Source organism: Centropristis striata, chromosome 23 (assembly GCF_030273125.1).
Source record: "Centropristis striata isolate RG_2023a ecotype Rhode Island chromosome 23, C.striata_1.0, whole genome shotgun sequence".
NCBI lineage: Eukaryota > Metazoa > Chordata > Actinopteri > Perciformes > Serranidae > Centropristis > Centropristis striata.
The window spans coordinates 10,654,376-10,677,465 of record NC_081539.1 but is presented as its reverse complement, the minus strand read 5'-3'; the positions used below and the strand labels follow the sequence as shown (position 1 = coordinate 10,677,465).

The 23,090-nt window shown below is 37.8% G+C and overlaps 1 protein-coding gene across 1 annotated transcript; it reads right to left on the bottom strand.

Annotated features, from left to right (window-relative positions):
- Nucleotides 1–929: 929 nt before the first annotated feature.
- On the bottom strand, nt 930–23,090 carry gad2 (glutamate decarboxylase 2). Its single transcript, XM_059326702.1, has 16 exons — nt 22,363–23,090; nt 22,041–22,103; nt 21,781–21,930; nt 20,799–21,032; nt 19,229–19,319; nt 18,274–18,386; nt 17,673–17,788; nt 17,173–17,252; nt 15,523–15,577; nt 15,234–15,350; nt 12,775–12,839; nt 12,597–12,675; nt 11,866–12,015; nt 10,350–10,457; nt 7,673–7,762; nt 930–3,938 (listed from the first exon to the last, which is right to left on the bottom strand). The coding sequence occupies exons 1-16, from the start codon at nt 22,436–22,438 to the stop codon at nt 3,765–3,767; spliced, it is 1,761 nt and encodes a 586-aa protein (XP_059182685.1). The 5' UTR covers nt 22,439–23,090; the 3' UTR covers nt 930–3,764.

Genomic DNA, 23,090 nt, shown 5'->3' with positions numbered 1-23,090 from the left:
TCAGTGAAATTCACCCATTCGGCCTAATTGTGGTACATTAAAAAATATGGCTGTTAAATCACACTTGATACCAAAAAAGCCTTTTAAAACAAGAGTTTGATGATGCAAATGACAGTTTTAGAGCAGAAGCATAAAAACCAATGATCTGTTGATCTGTTTGAATCAAGACTCTCTGGTTTTAAAATCTCATAACTGTCAGTGCTGAAAATATTTTAAATAATCAGATTTTGACCTTAAAATTGAAAGTCGAGTAGTGGATTGGGAAAATTGTGACACCTCTAGTTTTTATAAAGTTTTGTTGTTGTTAAATGTAGCCTTTCATCATGGATTTACTTTGCTTTCGGATTCTTTGTTCATCATAGTCATCACAGAGTCATGCAGGAAAAGTTTTCTTCAAAGTAACGTGATAAATATCACAATATACACAAATGATCATTTCAAGGGTGAAGTATTCATTTAGTAAATCTTAAAAAAAGTATCTTAAACTCGAGGCTAATCTCAGTTGGGATGTAAGACAGTAAAACTTTTATAATCTCTATAAATAAATGCTTTTCCAACAGACCCTTGATTCATATCACATTCAGACCAAAGAGCTTTAAGTTACATTTCTGAGTAAATTTTTTTAACATCAACTTATGAACAACCATTGGACATTGCACGTTATTAGGTCATGTGTATACTCTAAAGTGCACGACCTCCCCTTCGGAGGAAAAACTAGACAATACTGGCAAATTTATACTAAGGCAACACAGTTACAAACACACTAAGGTACACATTGGCACATACCGTCAAGTATTCACTTGTGCACAAAAAACACAGAGCTTCAGAGTCAAAATGGCTTTGCATATTCATTTAAAACCCAAACACCTGCGGCAGTCTCTGAGCAGGACTCGCAAGGTGAAATCTGTCGATTTTCTTTAAAGCCAGTCCCTGAAACACGTTTTCTTTGAAATAGCTAGAAGAGTCACAAACCAAGTCAAGTATCTGACACACAAACATACGCACAGGAAAAAAGCCTTTTTGGACAAACAGGATGAAAATACAAGTAATCTATATTGGAGATAGAGAAAATATGAATAACTTTACCTCACAAATAGTCTCTGGTTATATGTCTTATATACACTTATGTATACACAAAGATATGTACTTAGGACATCTTGAAATACTATTTACAATCTATGATCAAAAGTGATTGTACACTGAGCGACCGTGTTGAGCAAATTGTGCTTTTCTAACTTGTTCTAATGAAAATGCTACAGAACCTCAGGGTTCACGCTCCAGCCACTAACCCGCCTACAGTAAGCATGTTTTTTTTTTTTTAGTTTATGTTTTTTTTTGCCAACTAGCAGCAAACTTGATTATCGTTAACTATTGTACACTTGAATTCACCGCTTCTTTCCATATTTTTGCAGGGTTTATAGATTGGACCCATACTCAAATATTGCTTGTGAATGAATAAAGAAGAAATCTCAGTTGCAATGCTCTTCCTCCCGATGATTTAGTGCAAGTGATGTCAGGTACAGTATGCAGTTGCTGCAAGTCTGATGAAATTCCTAGAATCTGACTGAACACCATTATTGCCCCGTTCCCAGTTTTCCGTTAAAGATCCTTGATCTTTCTTTAAGTGCTCATCCGAAAACACCACTGACAAAACCGCTTCTCTCATTATGGTCCTGTATGATGAGAGGTTTTACATCTTTGAAGTTATAATCCTTAAAATGTCATTGTGATAACAGGAAGCGTGCAACAAAACCGCCAAGGGCTGCACGGGGATTTTAGAGTTGTGGCCAAAGTCGGTACTGCAGGTCATGTGACCATGTTCCCATAAAGTCCACTGCAACCCATACAATGCTGGAAAATACCTAATTTGTATTAATTAGTGTCAATCTAATGATTATCAGGAATATGCATCATGCGAGCAACATATAAATCGATTAAAAGTCAAGTAAATACTAGACCTTGACAAATCGTCTTTTTGCAAGACAAAATTTAGCATGGATTAGCTAACGGTGCAGGGTCCATTGATATCGTTGTTAGTGCGCAAATTTGCAATTCATCAAACTGACCCTTTCTGAGTCCCGCCCCTTTTTACTCTGTGCTCCAATAACAGCTGAGCGAGCTCGGAGTAGCTGCCACAATCTTCACAGACACATTACATTACATATAGACACATCTTAAGCGAGCTAACGTTACCAAACGTTAGATAACTGGTGAGCTATACTTCCTTTATCTGTATTGTAAAGAGATAGAAAAGGACAGATAGGTTGGTTGCCGTTACATTTTTAAGGCATGTAGAATCATTTCCTATAAAAGATCAAGGCTTACATTGTTTGTAATTTCTCTGTGAGATTACATTCCACCCTGAAGTAACTTTTGGTGATATTTATTTGGGTATACACGACTTCTAGCATCCCAGCAGGAAAAACATGCAGTCTTCACTCTTGGTTTCTTGAACGCCCAGAATCTATCACAAACATTGCAGCATCTCAATGGAACCAGGCTAAAATAGCAACAGAAACAAGGGGGCGGGACTTTAGATCTGTCCAACATCAAAACCAGATGACCTGCAGTGAACTCAGGGCTTTGCTGGCCCCTTGGAGTCGGGGTCCCCTTGGCGGTTTCCAATTCTCCAGCCTAACTTCCCATGCACAATAATTCCCCCTAAAACAAGAAAATTGCGTACAAACAGAATCAGAATTTTGATCCAATAGGTCATAAAATAAAATGTCCGCATGTGCTTGGCTGCACAGTTTGAATGTCAAGTGGTAAAGGCCACTAACTTCACTAAACCCCAACTAGTTTGAATGGCTAAAGAAGTGCTGGTCATTAATTGCAGCTAAAAATGGGTTATCAAATTAAGGATTATAACTTTAGGCCACCTCTTAAAAGTTAGATATTCTCATTTTAGATCATCACTACGACATGTAAAGCACACTCAGCACAGCTAAATATACAGCCTGACTGGAAATGGGACCCATTTTAATATATATGCGTGTAGCTGGTGACATCAAACAAAATGGGTTTAACGAGCCTTTTACCACTTTAAATACACTAGAAAAAGAGTAGAAAGTGTTAGAAGTAATAAGCTGCGATATTAAATTAGCGTTATAAGCTTCGGACCAAGAACTGTCAAAGGCTGATGTGATGCACGATGGATCGACACGCATTCATAAACACTCTGAGTTGACTTTGCTGTGTGTAATTTGGATGAAAATGCCTCCATGTTTCCTATTGTAGCTCTGCTCTAGTTGGGATTTAACATGTGCAGGAGAATATGGATGCTTGGAGTACTATGTGCAGATGTAAAGGCAGTTTGATTAAGCTGAGGTAAGGTGAAGTGCTTTTTTTTTTGTTTTAAACCAGAAGTTTAAAAATGTAAAGTTACAATAGAACACAACCACGTTTGGCACTTAACAACATACCCGGCAAATGAGAAATGATTCAAAAATAAAACTCTCCCTCATCGACCTATTGCACAAGCATTTCATATCACAAAAAGTACATATAAAGTTACGTCACTTACACTACTCTGGGGTCTACTACACTTTAGGAAAAGGCAGACAGAAGCACTTTGGACCAAGTCAGTCCACGGCAAAGCTACGATACATAATATATGGATATATCTTTTTTCTCAAATATACTCTTAAATATGTGACTTTGGAGGAAAGAGAGAGAGAAAGAAAAAAAGTTTACCAGTACATTCACGACAAACAATTCATCCGTCAAGGGGGGGAAAGTACAGGAGGGATTTGGTGAGATGAGTCTTATAGATCCTGGCCGAGTCGTTCAATCTCCTCAATAAGAAAGTCGATGTCCTCGAAGGTAGCGGCCGGATTTGAGATCACCATGCGGAAAAAGTTGACCTTGTCTCCTTGTGGTTGGTAGCTGACCATGGTTGTCCCATACTCCATCATCCTGGCTTTTATCACCGGAGCCACCTGGAAGATCCAGGAAGTTACAGCATGAATTTAGAGGAATAAACAGTAGAAAATCATGCACTGTATAAACTCTGGACACGTTATATCTCTCCATTGGTTTGGTTCATTTTGGCAGGTGAGTATAGTGTATTTAAATTAAACTAGTTGAAAATGAGCACACACAAAAAAAACTGAGAGAGCACATTTGCAAAGATTTTGATCGTGCATACATGCCCGGACCCACAAAACAAAGGAGTTCACTGAAATATGATTTTTATACATTTTCTTTGATTTGTTTTTGTGAAATTTGTGTTTTGGTGAAACAGCGACCCATGACCCACCAGCTCATCAGAAACAGTTCAGGTAGAGAGTGGTACTGCAACAGGGCAGTAGATTTTATATAATTCTGCTGACAAACTAATTGCTGTCTAAATAAAAACATAACCCAGGAGGTTATGTTTTTAGTAAGACAGCTGATAGAAATAACTTGAAGTGTCAAGTTTTTGACTTAAAAAGAAGTATTTGGAGCACTTAGAGCATGGGTCTCAAACTCGCGGCCCGAGGGCCAATTGCTGCCCTTGTGGCCCCCACCTTGATATGAAAGATTAATGTGAGTTTTATATGAATGGCACTTTACCGTGTTGTGTGTGGAAGGTCCCTTTAATTACTTTTTAAATTTTTTTATTTATTTATTTTTTAAATTTTGTCTTTTTAAAATACATTTGTGTCTTTTTTTTAAATGATTTAGTGTTTTTTTGGTAATTCTGTGTCTTTTTTTTTGGTAATTTTCTGTCTTTTTAAAGTAATTTAGTTTTTTTCTGTCATTTTGTGTCTTTTTTTTTAGTAATTTTGTGTCTTTTTTTGGTCATTTTGATACTGCCTCCAGCGGCCCCCAGGTAATTTGAGTTTGAGACCCCTGATTTAGAGTCAGAATTATGAACTTAATCAGCTCATAACCCAGAGTAATTGTTGTTATTTGAAGCCAACCTACACAACTAGCTTAATACTAAACAGACAAACATGATAGTGGTCTTAATGTCTTATCTATATCTCGGCAAGGACACCAAAAAAGCGTATTTCTCAAAATGTAAAATCATTCCTTTAAATCTGTTGCTCATAAATCCGTCCTTGCACACTAAAATATCACTGCTGCTTGATTTTTATGTTAGTAATTGATTCGTTTTCTTCATTTATAAACTGCTGCAGATTATATTAATGCGGTTCAACCAAATAATTGATTGATTTATAAATGTATGCAAATATGAGTCAGTCCTTTTTCAATCTCCACGCTGTGATAAAAATATAATTGAAACAAACTACACACAAAAAGTTTTTTGTGTACACAAACACTAGACTCTGATTCACACATATTTAGTTTTTAGTGCAGGGAATGATTGTGTGAACCTCATCGTCTCCTCTCTTGACTCCTTAAATGCCATTTTAATTTGCTTATCTCTCTAAACATAAGTCAATCATAACTTTGGAAAACCATATAATCTCTCGCCTTTTTTGTTCTATTTCAGCATCTAAACGAGTCACATTGTGTGCTTAGATCCCTCTGATCCTGGTCCATGTTCTCCATTATCTCCCACACCAGTCTGACAGCTAAATCTGACAGCAGCACTCTGACTGCTCCGCTCTCAGAGATAACCTCTCAGCTTGGCTGCAGCAGTCAAAGTCATTTATTTTGTGCTCAGCAGAGTTTTGTTGTGCTGTGATGAGCTGCTGAAGTTTGAAACTTCTTGGTATGAGCAACACCAACCGTTTGAGACATTTTACAGAGGAAAAACACCACAAAATATGAAACACTTTAGCTGTTTAGTGACTATTAAAGAAGTTACAGTACTCAAGGTTGAGCATAATGTTGCGAGAACTTTAATAACTCTGTGCATTTTAGGTTGAAAAATCAAAACGGACTTTCAAAATTTCCAATGCCCTAATCGTAATACTTATGTTACAGACGAGGATTAGGGCCAGCTAGGAGAAATAAAAATGAATCGTTGACATACAATGTTGAGAATAAAGTTGAAATACAATGTTGAGAAATACAATAATACAATATGTCTAAAAAATGTTTTACATAAATGACATAAAAGCAGATTTTCCCCAAAACAATAGTTGTGGTAGCTACTACCAAGAATAACTCATTTATGTGTAGGAGGATTTTAGTGCTACTACACTCTTAAATATTGTGGTTATTGCTTTATTTATGAAAATCAGGTTGTAGCTTGCGGTAACTGTTCGGATAGAAAACAATGTTCCTCTGATGACTTATTGACACAAATCTGTAATATCTTTCCAACTTTACAAAACACAAAAAAATGACTTCATTTTCGTCATTTGACTTTTTTTCCCTCTAAATCGTATTTCAACCTAATTCTCAACATCTCAACTTTATTCCCGCCATTTAGACTTTTTTTCTCAAACTGCATAATGAAAAAAAAATCCTCCTCTCATTATTTTTTTCTCCTACCTGGCCCCAATCCTCTTCTGTACTGATGCACTTTTACTCAAGTAGATATCTAATGCAGGACTTGTAAGAATAATTTTTACACTATGGCAGTGATAAAGAAAAGAAATGAAATATATAAGGTCCATGGTGGAAGAAGTATTCCAATTCCTTGCTTAAGTAAAAGTACTAATACAACATAATGAAATTACTCCACTACAAGTAAAAGTACTTATTATGCAGAATAGACCGACTCAGATTGTTTTATATATTCTAAATTTATCATTAGATTATTTGTATTGATGCTTTCATGTAAGCATTTTTTAACTTTGTAAAGATATGTCTAATTTTAACTATTTAATATACTGTTGTAAGATTTAATTTAAAAAAGTCTAATCACTTTAAATTGATCATCTATTTTATGTTAAATCTCAACCTGTAAAGTAACTAAAGCTGTCAGCTAGATGTATATACGAGTAAAAAGTACAATATTTCCCTCAAAATGTAGTGGAGTAGAAGTAAAAAGTTACATAAAATGGAAATACTCAAGTAAAGTACAAGTACCTCAAAATTGTACTTAAGTACAGTACTTGAGTAAATGCACTTAATGACTTTCCACCACTGTATAAGGTAAATAAAGTCTGCAGTGCTGTGGTCAGTACTATAATCAGTGGTTCCCTCTAAATCTCTTGCAGGTGCAGCTGCGGATTTCCTTCAAATCAGGCTTTTGACAATTTTCCAGTTAGCAGCAGCCATTAAAGCAAGTGGAAAACCAGGAAAGTTCCCTATACTTTCCCTCAACATTACATCATCCCTCAATCTCAGTGTCAGATTGTGTGGAAAGAAAGCGAGCTGTCCAAACACTCGCTCTCAGTGAGGCGTATCCACGGCGTTTTCTTCAATCAAACTTTGTCATAGCACATCACATTCCTTTTGTTTTCCAAACAATTTATGGTGGATGGTTTTACAGAGAGAGAGAGGGAGCTCTTTGTATGGCGGGCATATTCACCATCTGTTTGCCCTAATTGTCAATTAGTAGGCCCCTGCTGCAGTGGGAGCCTCTGAATGACCGCCACTTTAGCTGACTGAATAGCCTCACTCACTCTAAGTCAGGTCTGTGATACCCTCCCTCTGTGAGTAAGACTGTCACACTTTAATAAGTATATATAAGATGTTTTTTTTATCCTGGGTATAAGTGGATGCTCATACTGTCCCTAATGAGGAGGACATGTGATGGTCAGGCTGGATAGGACTGACTAACAGTGGAAGCTGTTTTTGGTCGGGCTTCTTATCTGCGCTCACCCACCTTGTGCAAGTGTTTCTTTCTCTCCTCTTTGTCCTCCATGTAGCGGATCCCAGGAGGGAGATACCAGAAGCAGACGTTGGTGTGCTGAGGCTGTGGGGACACACAGAGGCGACAAGAGAGGACAAGAGGAATTAACTGCCACAGGCGTGCAAAAGCAAAACATGCACGCTTAACATTACAGACTTTCATTGTATCCTGATGACATGTTTGTGTTGTTAGAATTTAAGATACTGTGTGTAGAATTTGAACATTTCTTGTCTTTGCTGCCCCCCGGTGGTAGCATGATCATAAGAGATGCAATAATCACATATAAATGATTACCAGCACATTGTAATTATAACATACAAATAGAAGTTGTATTTTTAAAGCTGTTCCAGCCAGTGCTTTTGAATGAACAATGGATTTAATAACTATGTGTAATTTGAAAATAATTTATTTTAATAATGAAGTCAGAATAGTATGTTGTGTTTCCCCAACTCTGCAGGTCATCTCGGTTTCATTGAGCATTTTTGTGTCTTTTAGCTCATTGTTTTGATTCTATGACCTGCATCATTCATTTTAACAGGCAGCTGTTGTCACTGATGAAGTATAATTAGACCCTCTGTACAGTCCAATACCTGTCCAGACAGACAGACAGATTAAGTTCGCAACTAGCAAATAGTCAAACATTTAGTAGCTAAAGTGGAAACCTCCAAGGCTGCAAAATTCAGCCAACTGCCCAAAACTGCAGTTACTCAGATAGCCACTAGAGGCTTGCTCCAAAAGTGAGTCAATCCTCACAGATCGCATGTTAAAATGCACAACTTTACAGTAGAAATAAACATGTCTACAGCCTGATTAAAAAAACAATTTTGGTTTTAACAGCTAATTTAACTGTGCTGTTGGTGGATTTTGATATAATTCACCTGTTTATATTATATTAAAGCTTAAAGTTATGCATATTTAAGCTCAGCCACAATACATCTCTTTGCCCCTTTTTTATGGATCTCATTTTATTGTTAATTCCAGGTACTGACTAAGATGAAGACGACAAGAGCTACTACAATGAGCTTCAAAATGATTCTTCGGAAATCTACATCTATGCTGAATACAGTCTATGCTGCCAACATGTCAGTCATATAAACTTAATAAGGTGATTCTGTCAAATGAATATGGATGTGTGGGACTGAACCACACCACTTGTTGCTCTGCCATCAAGTGGTAAAACATTTAAAATGAAATTAAAGGAGGTTTTAGCCCATTAGAATAACTTGGTACCTACTATAATGACATGAACCTGTTGCACATCACATACAGGTGCATCTCAATATAGATAATAATTATATAGATTCATTACACACAGAAAGAATAAATTGGATAAATTAAGTCATGAAATGTTTCGAACTATAATGATTATGGCTTACATTTTATGAAGACCTAAAATTCAGTGTCTCAAAAAAATTATTAATATTACAAAAGAGCAATTTTTTTCAATACTTGGTTGGGGCTATTTGACTTGAACTACTGGAAATGGACTTTTCCATCATATTATTTTATTTATTGAGATGTACCTGTAAACAAGTTGTCCATTTATTTTCAGTTCTTGTTTTAACATCAGCGTATGAATTGATATTAACATAATTTTTTGTATAATTTGGCATGTATTTACTATGTTGTGAAATACATTTTCCAATATTTTAAAATCATTAAATTATATTTAATATCAAACATACCACCCAGCCCTATGCACAAGTAGATACGACCCATAAAAACGTGTTACATATAGATATGCAGTACACATATTTACCAATCATCCTTTAGCTGAAATCCTGGAGAAAGCTCAAAATAAAAAGTGCTGGCAGTAACCGCAGCACGTCCATTTTTCTCCATGCCAGAGCAGATTGTGTTAGAAAATGGTTTTCCGCAGCTCAAAAAGGAAATCCATTAGCAGTTCGCAGCAGCAGACAGGTAGCTGCCTCCTCCTCAGATACTCTCTGTACGTCTGAAAGCCAACACGGCTCTATTTATTGGCATGTGAAGCCCTGCTGCAGCGGCCCGCCTGCCTTTCTGCGAGAGGTAAAGCATTCATTACCGGCAGCTGACTAGTCATGCACACCAGCTTCATTTATACAGCCCAGTATCCTCAACATCTGATTGATGTAATGGCTCAATGGGAGGTAGAGACAAGTGAACACCTGGGCCAGTGCCCGGAGGATTTGGCTTCTCCCCGCCACCCTCTGGGTTATGATGCTCTTAGCCTTTTGTGGCTCAGCAGGAAAACAATAAGCCTTGAAACATTAAAGAGCTTCCACAATAAATGACTCTGGGTGTCCAAGCACTCCTATTATAAGAGCAGTTTTTTAGCTTAATAACCCCGTCATACCACATATGTTTGTGCTGTTCTGGTTTTGCTCTGGAGAGGATATTTCAGACGCTGTGCTATTCATATGCATATGAGCAATTACTGCCCGTTATGCTATTCATTAAACATAATGGCAGCACATTATACTGGCAGCTAGAGGTAAAAATGGCATTCATTCAACACAAAGCAAGAGCACACTGTGCGTCAATCAAGTCACCCATAATGACACTGAACACACAGAGGTAAAAGAAGCAGCGTGGACTAATGTTTGCTGCTCTTCTCTGATTATGTGGATTCATTATCGTTGTGGCGAGGGAAAGTTAAAAGTGGACATACTTTCCCGTCGAAGACCATCTCGTATCCTTCTCTGTCTTTGATCTTGTTGTAGAGGTACTCCGACAGCTCCAGACACTTGTCAATCTGAGCCTCGAATCCAATGGTGCCCTGCCGGAGAAAAGGTTTTAATCTGTTAGTTTTGAAATGTTTATTGAGACTAGAACAACTGTGGTTATTGTAAGATGGAAAGGATATGAGTAAGTGAGTAAATAAGAAGCACAAATCATATTTTGTGCTGAAAAATTGGATCCAACATCCAACATTTGCATTTCAATCAGTTTTTTTGACACTAACACATCTGTCATGAATATACAATGTTAGAAAAATAAGTTAACCCTCTTATTATATTTGTTTCTCGGGAACACAGATAATGTTCATTGGTCAATTTGACCAAAAACTTTATGACATTGAGTAATTGCACTTTTTTTTTTTAACATTTTTAATTTTTTTCTTTTTATGGAGTGATGTTGATGGCTAACATGAGTCACCTCTTCTGTTCAGGGTCAGATTGACCATTGAACAGTATCTATGTAATATACACACTGACAAAATGCATAATTTGAGTCAATATCACCATAAAGTGCCTTTGAGACTTCCCCATTTCCAAAACAAAAGCTGAAATTTTCCATTTAACTTCATGTTTATTGCATTAAGTAGATATTATGCTGTTAGACCTGCATGTTGGTCAAGCTCCCACACTTTATAAATTAACTATAGGCAGACAATGTACAAAGAGCAAAATATATATATGTATTTGGCTAATTTTAGCATTTAATTTAGCAACATGACTCAGTCAGCAAGTTGACTGTGTACTGTTTAGCAAATATCAAATTTTAGAAAGGTTTTTAAATTAATTGATATTTCACTATAACAGGGTGAACATGTTAAGCTTGACAACATTCAGCTACACACATTGTGAAGAAAATTACAAAATATAAGCGTAAATACTTAATTAATAATTCTGCAACTATCCACTGTTTCAGACTCCATTAAAGAAAGACAAATTGACTAGAAAAATGTTACTGAGAGCGTCAGAGGATTTCTTAAAGGGGCAGTTGCCCTATAATGACAGGGTGGACTGAAATTTCAGGGACACATGAAAAATGTTCCATATGATTATGAAAGTAGAATATATATGATCAAAATGACTCGTTTTATCAAATAACTTGTTGTGGACAATATAATCATGTATTTTTTTAATTTAAATTAGCATCATTTAACCACAAATTACACACACTGTAAGTGGAGCAGTGTGTGGGACATGCCAAAACCAAAAAAATAAATTTTAGGAGGAGGACCTATCATTGTACTGATATGTGTGTGTAAATGTTTGGCCATTCATAATACGACCTCAGAGTTTCATTATGTTGCTACATTTTCATGATGACTGAGCGATTCTGATGAGGACACAAAAAGGCACTTTATAGTGATATTGACTCATTTAGAGATGTCTATCATCTCAAAATTAGTCTGTATTTCAAAGCAAAGTTGAAGAGGAGAGTACAATTCCTTTTACCTTAGCTCTCCACATGAGCCACAGTTTGAAGATGTCCACGTGGCGTCCGCACTGCAGCGCTTTGTCTCCGGTGTCGTAGGAGAGGTCGTAGTGTTTGTCCTGCTGGAACAGGTAGCAGGCGTGCATCTGGTTGCAGTTCTGCATCAGACCCTGAGAAATCAGACGCAGAACGTTTATATTTACCTCCAGAATCCATAAAAAAACAAATATTAACCTCTGGAGTCCATCTATTTATTGAACATAGACATGTTTTATTTACAGTAATAACTTTATTTATATATGATTTGTAGACAAGATGAGAAAGCCAGTTGAAAGTGCAATCATAGGAGCTTTCACAGTGTGCCATTTATGTTTCTAGAACATTTTTATGTGAATTTTCTTTCTACAACAAAAACTATTACTATTTTTAATTAACATGCAAATAGACTATTTTGTAGTTTTATTATTTGTTATTTTTTCAGCTGTTTTTGTGTGTATAAATAGTTTAAAAAGGTACATTGTTTGCATTTTGGGTTACTGGCAGCTTTATACTTTGTTAATTAAAATAAAAGGAAAAATCTGACTGATAACCAAACTTGTGTAGAGAAAAAGGAGCCATGCATGTGATGTAAGGACAGACTGAAAGATGCTGAACAGAGACATAAACGAATGCATAGGAAGTTGACAAATTTGAACCAAAATCTCCTGGACTTCAGAGGTTTAAGATGCATGTATGTGGCTAAGAGTCGTACCTCCTCTCTGACCAGCAGGGCTGAACACTGCAGAGGGACGGACATCATCTTGTGTGGGTTCCATGTGACTGAATTGGCCCTGCAGATCAAATCAAACAACCAGTGTGCAGCGTTACTTCAGCTGCTCACGAGATTCGTGTCAGCTTGTGTTAATCCTCCAAAAATAAATGTAACTTGCCTGTCAACTCCGTCCAGCTTCCACCTGTGTCTCCGGGACATGAGGAGACTTCCTCCCCACGCACCCTGTCAGGACAGACGGATGATAATCAGACATGTGATGCTGTAAATACAACTTCAAGGTCAAGCTTTTATTAAAGAGACACTCCGCTGATTTTAAATGCAAAGTCAAGTCACTCCTCAGGCTGTAAAAACAGCTTTGTGTTGCTCTGGAGGAGGTTTGTCAGGTTTGAGAGATGTGACCTGTAGTTTTGCAGGTGCAGAGAGTCTAACGATATATATATAATCAAGTTGCATTATGGGAAATGTAGGGTTGAAGGGTTTTAGAGCTTTCTTTTGCATTCAATATTGGAACAGTACAACCCCTAACCATGGACTGTGTAATATGTGCAGGAAATATACTTTCTAAATTTAATCTAAGGAACATAAACAAATAAAGCATATTTCATAATAAAATTTAGATTATTATATTTCATGGAAATTAATCACATTTACTTTATTTAAGGATTTTAACAGTAAAACTATTTCACTTTAGATGAAGTTCTTCTTCTTACAGCCTTATTTTGTCTGTATCTTTAAAATATATTTTGTGCATTTTCCAAAGTATTAAAGTTAAAGAGTTTTGGGGGCCTTAGTTACCTATGATAATAAACAATTATGATCAAGTGGGATTTATCTTCAGCACACCTGAGTTAGCGCAGATTTGGATGATTAGGAACATTTGCTGCATCTGGAGTTGACTTCTCTATTTTTTTCTTTTGACAGAGAATTATGTGCAGGAAATAATAAAAAGTTTTAAAACGGAAGAACATAAATAAGGATCATGAAAATGCAGGAATATCTTATAATCAAATTTAGATTATTAAATCTTATCATGGGCCATGATATGTTTAGTTTTGTTTTTTACTGTAAAGAACACTCACATTTAATTAATTTAAGTATGTACACTGATTTCATTACTGCTGAAGTTTTTCTTATTCTTGAACCCTTTTTTTGTTGGAATCTTTCAAATTTTAGTACATTTTCCAAGGTATTTTCACACGGTACAACACCTGCCCTTATATAGAGATTCATGGGCGTTACATATGATAATAAATGATTATTATAAAGTGGGATTCGTCTTTCAGTACACCTGAGTTGGCGCAGATTTGGATGATTAACATTTGCTGCATCTGGAGTTGACTTCTCTAATTTTTTCTCGTCAGAAAATTAAGAGAAATTTAAGAGAATGTTGCTGCATGAGGCCTTGTGTTTGCTGTGATATAATGGCTGATATATTTTTTAATCGTCAGCCTCCACTGTAAAGTCTTCGGGCAGTGTTGTGCTTCTAAAATGTGGTGAAAGCTTTCTCCATAAAGTTTTACTGCAAGTTTATCTCAACAAACACATGTTTTATTTATCCCTTTAAACGCTCCAAAGGTCCTGCTCCTCCTCCAGCTGATCACCTCTAGCAGCTCAGGACATTTTCATCAATTCATCGAGAAAAACATTTCAAGGATAATCAATAGTGAAAAAAATGACTAGTTGCTGTTCTATTAAGGAGCATTAAGGTGTTCAGCTTTGCATGATGGTCTAATTCTTCACACTGGTGCCACTGTCAGCTTTCAAAAAAGCCTAAATGTCAGAAGCTTGTGTTGATGTTCCTGAGCCATCTCTGGATTTCCCGGCCTCATAAATTTACTCCTGAGAGCGAAGAAGGCCACCAGACACATTTAGCAGGTGCCACAACACTGCAAAGAAAGCAGGATGTGTTTTTTTTCCATCTCAGCCGGTTGAGGAATGATAGATAAGGCCATTTATGGCTCTTAATAGAGGTGTCCCCCTGTCAGGACTAAATCACCTTCATTAATAGATAGAGTTCCTTCAGTGAGAGGGCCCATGATGGCAAAGTCAGGGGAGGAGATGATTTACAGCCTCTGTTCCAGTTTTTCTAATCCCCAGTGTTAGATAGGAAATGGCTGGCTCCTATCTGGGTCAACCGCAAGCAGTTAGAGGCGAGACAGACATAATAGATTTGTCAAACTCACTGGTGAGCTCAGTATTTCTGTGTATTCCTTCCCTAAAGTCTCCACTGTTGTGCATCATGGATGGTTTTAGGAAATAAGAGTGTTTTGAATGTCACAACAAGGTTTTTATGCAGATTCCAAACAAAAGGTGCATCTACCTGGAACATCTTACAACATTCACTCAAACTCAACACAATTATAACTATGGGCCAGTTCAAAACTATGATAATCAATAACTCTGCCTTTCACTGTAACTGCTTTTAATGTTTCTGCATGCGTTTTGTCTGTACTGTTTCGTGTTTTCTCTGTACTCTGTTTTGTGTTTTCTCTGTACTCTGTTTTGTGTTTTCTCTGTACTCTCGACATAATTGCAAATGAGGGGTTGCCCTCAATGATTCCTCGAGAAAATAAAAAAAGGATAAATGAAAAAAAAAAGAAAATCTGTTTCACTCACGTCCACGTGCATCCAGACGTTGTACTTTTTGCAGATGTCAGAAATGGCGATGAGAGGGTCAAAGGCTCCGTACACTGTTGTTCCAGCAGTCGCACTCACAAAGAAAGGGACAAAACCCTGCAGAAGCACAAATAGAAAAGGTTTGGACCTAAAAGCAGCTGCAGTTGTTACAATGCCAATCTGTTTAATCATCAGTCTGGTTTAAGCTGCTGAATACCAGAAAATGAGGCATGTATGAAGTGATATCTGCAGTATTTATAGCCGTGTTACTAATTTGCATCATATTAACCTTCTGTTTGGCCTCCAGTATTCTCCTCTCAAGGTCAGCTGGGATCATTTTACCGCTGCAAAAGAAAAACAAGCGTCAGTCATTAAGGAAGTACTTTAAAATGTAAATGAGTCGACAGATCAATGGTTTTATGCCCTGATAACTCTTGATAGTCTTACAAATTAATTAATTGAATATTGATTTTAAAACAAAAGTCTAATTGAATTGTGGTTTGGGACAGACGTGACACACATTTCTCTACAGATACAGGAAGAATCTGAGGAGTCAGTAAATTCTGCTGATTCTATTTTGGGACTTTTCTCAAATCTCTGCTGTTATTTGTGTTTTTTTTTTCATAATTTTATCTCTTTTGATTGTTTAAATTAGATAATCTGAGAATATTAGAAGGGAAGTGACTCTCTAAGACATCTGAAAATAAAAAAATGAAAGCCATGCATTCACTTGAGTGTTATCAAATAAACTTTATACTCAAGCATCAATGTGTTCGCAGCATTTTACTGTTATAGATGGTTGAGGTGGAGCTTTTAACTGCATTATACACAGTTACTGTCAGTAGTTTTGAGTTCAGACTCCTCAAACGATAATTTAACCCTCTATGGCCTGTCAAATTTCTACAATGCATCTTTTTGAGTGATGCGATACTTTAAAAAAGGGGGCAGAGTATATGGAACCAATAGCAGTGCTTTAATTTGTCATATGACCTCCAGGAGGCCATATTGAAACCCTATTTTGCAGACTTTTCCAAAGTAAACAGCTTTGCTATTTTGCGCCACAAAAAATCACTCAAAACATAACTTACTCGCACTTTCATCCATCTGGAGGAAAATATATTCCTACTGATAGGTGAGTAAACCTTCATTTTTGATGGTTTCATACACACAGACTGTTCAAGACATTAATTTCAATGGGTCGTTGGTTCAATGGTTCAATGTTGCCTACAGGCAAAATTCAGACAAGAAACCGGTTAAAAAAGTTCCTTTTATAATGTTTTTAAATTTAAAATGTTATGCATTGTACCCTGTTGAAGCTACTGAATCTTTTACACATTTCTTAAATAATTTATGTTAAAATTAATTTGAAAAAACTTTCTTTTTCACTTGTGCACTGTTATGGTACAATGTTGCGTATGGGCAACAAACCCCAAAAACTTCCCAAAAAAAAAGAATTATAAAAATTCTTTAGATTATGTTTATTTAGTCTATTTTAAAGAAAAAAAAACACTCCAAACATTTTTTTCCCTAACTGGCATCATAATGTGGACCATAGAGGGTTAAAGGTGTATGAAGATGATTATTGGAGAGGAAATAGAGAAAAAAAGTCCCAAGAGTTATTTGTGACAGACATCTGAATGTGAGCCGAACAAGACAATTCGACAGCGTCACAAGCCAAAAAGTTCAACTTTTGTTTTCTTGTTTTTAAATGATGTATGATATTATAACTATATTATACTGCACAAAGGACATTTCTGAGTCCTCCCCACTTCTAACCATGATTGTGAGTAAAATGTGAGCAAAAAACACCCTGAAACTGCTTGTGGTTCAGAGGGTTGAATGCTACTTAGATGAATGTAGTTACTCTCCACCACTATATAATTCAATGTCTAATATATTATCTTGCAGTTACACGGCTGAAATCAGAGGCTGACTTTACCTTTCATCTACTTTGATGCAGATCACACTCTCTGTGCCGATGCCGAGAGCTGCGGCACCTTTTTTGATTGAAAAATGGCTCTGAAAGATAACAGAGAGGAAAAAATGAAAGAGGAATTGTGTTTAACTGTCTCTGCAGCAGGTTACAGGAGAGAGGAAACATCTGGAAATGTGTATTAAATTTGTCAAAGAGCTTCAATGCTTTTTTTTTCTCCACAGCATTCTCCAAATGTCCTTTAGAGATGAAGGAGGTGACACATAATGTGACAGTCACCTCGTGTCCTCTAGCGTCTGACACACAGAATGTCAGCTTTATACATCAGTGTGACTTTCAAAACACACATCAAGCACAGCTGCAGCTAATGTGCAAGGATATTTGAAGCTATCCTGCACAAGAGAGGAAAATGTTTGACTTTTGATTGGAGAAAACTGTGTAAAAATGCTCATTATTTGATGCAATTACACACATATTGATGACTAAATTTAAAAAGAAAAGCCTACGTGTTCGGATGTGAAGGCCACCAGTCTGGGAACAGATGACATTCCTTTCTCCTTCACTTCAGGGAACATCTTGAAGCGAGCCAGCAGCATGGCATACATATTAGAAATAGCACCACCTGCAGGACAGACAGGGTGCAGTGATTTATCCGTGTCACAGCCCTAACTGGCACATAGTCTCATGGGAATGAACGATGCAGGGCCTTCAGAACGGAGTTTAAAAATGCCCGTGCATGTTTGAAATAATGAAAAACAACATCAACAGGAGCAAAAAAAATCCTTTGTTTACAGCGTATCAGGAGCGTATCGAGGGATGACACAGCATCAGACTGTCCACAATGTCAGAGCCAATCAAGGCCTTTGTCATCAAATCCTCCAATGATTGCTCCTCATCAAACAGAAATGCATGAGAGAAATTAAAGACAACGACGAGGTGGGGGCTTAAGTTTGGAAAAATTATGTTATGCTAATTGGCTTTGAAAGGAGTTCCATTTATATCATCAAAATGCAAATTGACACATTACAGCACACACACACATGCATGCAGGCAGTTCCATTCGCAGTGAAACAGGAGGGGTGGCGTGTTTGGCGTCGCCTTACATACCAGGAGAGAAAATGCCATCTCCTCGCCCATCCGTCCAGCCAATGATCTCCCTCATCTTCTTCAGAGTGACGTATTCCAGCAGCACAAAGACAGGAGCCACCTCATAGGTGAACCTGCGTTACACAAGGGACATCACATGGCGCAGGTTACACAATATGTGCCGTGACTCATCCCCCCAAAAAAATAGCCTGTAGACGCACATTTTTCCCTGCAGTTTGGGGTGTTTGAGTTGAAATTGATGGCTCTTGCAGATGCGGATAAAACAATAAATCAGTCAAGTTCTTGAAGGATAAAATCAGTATTTTGTGTCCTAAAGATACAGAATAATAGTTTATTTCTGAAAAGGGAAAAATATATTAATTGGCATTGATGCTTTGGAGCAAAATGAACAAGCATCCGTTTCTTTTTCCACCTCTTCACGCCCAAAATGTCTCCCATTTTTATCATCCTCGCTGCACTAAAAACTAAATTTCCACTATGTGCCTCCTGATATATTTTTCTGCGAATAAATAGTGTGTTAGCTGCAGTAATTTTAAACCCCCCCGTGTCAACAGCAGGCTTATTTTGCGGCGCCTCACAGTTGCCAAGGCTGACTCTTGAGTTTATCACCCCAAAAACACACACACACACACACACACACACACACACACACACACACACACACACAATTAGCTTCAGATTAGTCAGAATTTAATTTCAGGCCTAATTTTCTCCCCTTGAATCCCCATGGAGATCTGAGGTGAGGGGGAGGGATAAAAGGCAGAGGTGGGAGGGGTGCAGAGGGGGAGAAGGAGGGGGTCTGCCTTTCATTTCACCCTTTTCATTTGCAGTGATTGAGTGAAAAAAAAAAGCCGCTATCAGGCCGTGCAGACGGCACACGGATGGACCGGAAATGGAATTCATTGTCATTATCATTATCAGCATTTGAAATCACGACGAAGCACCACATACTTACATATTGGTGTTGGCAGTGGATGTTAGCCAATCGGCTGCCAGTCCGACCATGTCTAATCCTGTAGAGAGCTGATTGAAGTACCTGGGGTGGGCTGCAGGGAGCAGGAGTAAAAAAGGGACAAAATGAGAGAGGAAGGGTGTGTGAGATGGCTGAACATTTTATCTGCTGTCAGGAAAATTAGAAATAAGCTTTCTGTGTGTTTATGCTGAGTTGCAGGGAAACTGTCATCTTCTAAACGCTTTAATTGCAGGTTTGAACAGCAGCTGCAGTGACGTCTGAAATCATCTTGAGAAATAATGAAAGCATTCGGAGTTACATGCTGTAGGAATTTAGTAGAGGATATAAACACACTCAGACTGAGGTTCACCACCTTTGTGTTATAATGCAGGATCCATCACACACTGAGGAGCTTTGGAAGGAATAAATTAAATATAGAGCCTTTTTAAAAAACAATCACACTAAAGGTTTCCTAAAAATGATGAACTTGAATTATTCTTTATTTCATATTAGAAACATACCACATTTCACTTCCAATTCAGCATTTAAAAGCATAATATAAAAAGGTTTGTTACACACTATGGTGTAGTTTAAAGCATATTATTTTCTTAATGCATTTGTCAACTTCTGTATTATTCCTGCAGATGCTGCTGTATGAGTAAATGTTGAATGATGACAAGTAAAATACAGTTTATGATATAAAATGTGTCTCCATTAGGGAAAAAAAACAATTTGAAAATGTATTTATATCTCTTATGCAATTGATTCAATGTCTAAAAGCTGCTAAAAGGGGTTAAAGCAAAGTGCTGCAAATATGTATATTTAAAATAAATGTGTATTTGTATTTTGGGGTGTGTGTTTTGCTGTAAATGCTCTCCTGCATGTGTCAGCGATGAGTGAATAATGGACTTGGCCTATGAAGCCTGGTTATTAGCCTATTATCTCCTACTTGGTGAACCAGATTTACTGCGTCACTGCATTTATCGGTCTGGTGGCCAAGAGGAGGAGGAGGAGGAGGACTTCCAGGTTGATTTTTTTAAATAGACAATTATTTCCCCCCCTTTCTTTTTATACATATATATATTTGAAACATGTTTTCATGTTTTTTTAATTCTGTCTTCTGTATGCATATTTTTTGCATGATATCCCCCCATTAAATTAATTATTTAATTGTACTTATAATCTTTTAACTCTTTTAACTCTTCTAACTTTTATTTTGCTGATTTTCTAGTAGATTTTATCATCTGTTACATATTTTATTTTTTGTGTTATATTCATGTGCTATAATTAAGGACTTGCATTGAATCTGTAATATGTGTGGTTAATTTCCCATTGTAGTCTATGCATGCAAATAGCCTATTTCAGTTCACTGTATGAGATATTAAGTGTATTTTTGAGATTCCTACATATTTTAAACAAAGACAGTGAGCAGCAGGCCAGACTTCAGGCCTACACATATATGTAAAAGTGCAGCCTTAAAGCAGGAATGTTCCCTAATATGCCAATCTAAAACATATGTGAAAAGTGAGAAACAAAGCAGGCTATTTGTCTCAAACTGAGGCTGAGGCCTGACCTGTTTTGATGGCGTATTTGAGAGTGGCGCGACAGCTGATCAAGATATCATCCAGCGTGGCCGGCTCGCCCTGCAGCTCCCAGTTGTTCATCTGAAGCAGCTCGTTTGGATAATGAAAATCAATAACTTTCGTTTCCCGGTCGAAAGACTCCACGATGTAGGCCAGTAAAATATCCACAACTTCCTGCAGGAAGGTCATTGTTTTGGCGTCGCCGTCCATGGCAGGTAGCAGGTCTGCAGAAATCAAAATATTACAAAATAAAAGCAGCAGCAGCAGAAGGAGCAGAGCAGGGAAGAGGAGACATTTTGTGATTTATATTTCTGTGCACAGGAGCGTCGTAAAAATGCTTTCATGCAACATTAAGACGCATATGTGTGCAGGCATTTTTGCTTTAAAGCGATCCTGCAGGCCTATAAACAGGACATATTTTGTAATATTTGATCATATCTTAAAATGTATGGAAGTTTTTAAAGTTTCTGCGACGTGCAACACCTCAAAACACGTGATTCTGCTGAAGGTGACCTCTCCGAAAAACTGCAAAAAATGCTCACCATAACTCACTGAATATTGCAGATATTAAATCTAAATGCTTAGATGCATACAATGATTTATTTAATAAAAAAGCATATTTTATAGGCTATTGTTGTTTCTCTTTTTTTTTTTTTTTCACTTGTAGCCTATTTTACTGATGGTGGGAACAAAGAATATCAATAAAACGACATATAAATGACAATTATTGAGCAAAAGTCGATTTGCAAAATGTCAATTCATATATTATTTTTTATTTAGGCCTATTTCAACGATAATGAGCACACTTATTATAAAAATGACTTGTTTGTGGCGTTTTTACGCTGATTAAATGACGATAATCCAAAGGCAAGGCCAAGCTGTGACTTAATGAGACACATCAGGAGTCCGACAGAGTTTAATATCCAGCTTTTTTTTTCTTTTCTTTTTTTTTCTTGCAGCTTGCTTCTTTACCTGTTGAATAGAGGTCGGAGAAGCCCACGGCAGTTTTGGTGCAGTTGCAGGATTTGTTGTTGCAGCCGCAGGTGCCAGCAGCCTCTGTGCCCGGCTGCTGCTTGGCGGTCGGATCGGCGGCTTTCTCCACCTCCCCGACATTGAGCAGCGCTTTGGAGAGCACAGAAAAGCATTGAGATTTTTTTTTAATTAGTACCCGGACGTGAATGGCTTATAATAATTGACATAGCATGCACCCTTCCCTCTATGAACCAACATACCACATAATTTCGATCCAATTCCTCCGGATAATTTCTGGGCCGCCGCTTGGCACCAAGCCCTGGCTGCAAGAGAGAAATCAAATAAGCATGCTTCAGCTGCAGAGTCCAACTTTAAGATAAAAAAGCGCCATGCAAGTTACAGAAAAGGAATCCTTTAGAGAATGTTCCTGCATCCTGCAGAGAAAATGCGTAAAAGCAGATCTATAAATACAGCAGGCCTGTTTGGGTTTGCATTCGGCGGCTGCAGCGCACTGGTTTGAGACAATGCACTGGGATTAGAGCTGTCCATCAGAGGTGGATTGGAAGACAAAACGCCACTCACGCGTACTGGGGCTCTGACTCCCGGTGTTGGCCCCCGCATTATCTCCACCGAGAGACCAGAAACCCTGTGATGCCATCGCTGCCGGTCGTTAGGAGCTGCTGCTGCTGGAGACACGGAGACCGACGGAGCCCATCCACACGCGAAGACCCGGCGCTGTTCAAAGCTGATGTGGTGCTGAAGCTGACCAGACCTCTCCGACTGCTGGAGATCCAGCCGTGCATCCGACAGACGCTTTACGCTACAGGAAAGACCCTAAAAATCAAATAAAAACGCACAAGAAAGAAACACAAAATGCGTCCACGGTGCGTCCACAGGTGCACGAAGCATCAAGCAGCGTCCTCCCAGAGAAATCCGCAAACACTTGACTTCACCAGCAGCGCGCCACGCTCCCCTCACTTCGTGGAAAATATAGTGCAAGAGTTCAGGGTGCAAAAATCAGCGGCGGAATTTCTGCTTTGGATGATTAAAAATAAAATAAAAATGAAGCTGTGTCAGTAAGCAGCTATGTGCTGAAGCTGCTGGTAAATATGCAGCACATACAAGCCATGCCTAATTGCATCTAACCTAAATACCACGTCACCAAAGAAATCCCATCGTGATTCACTTTCAGGTCATGACGAACAGCGTTGCGTCGTGCGTCGTGACTCCATACATCCCCAACATTTTGTCCCCCTGCGCGCCGAACTCACCCTCCATGCAGACAGTGAATGCCAACTAATTCATCTGCC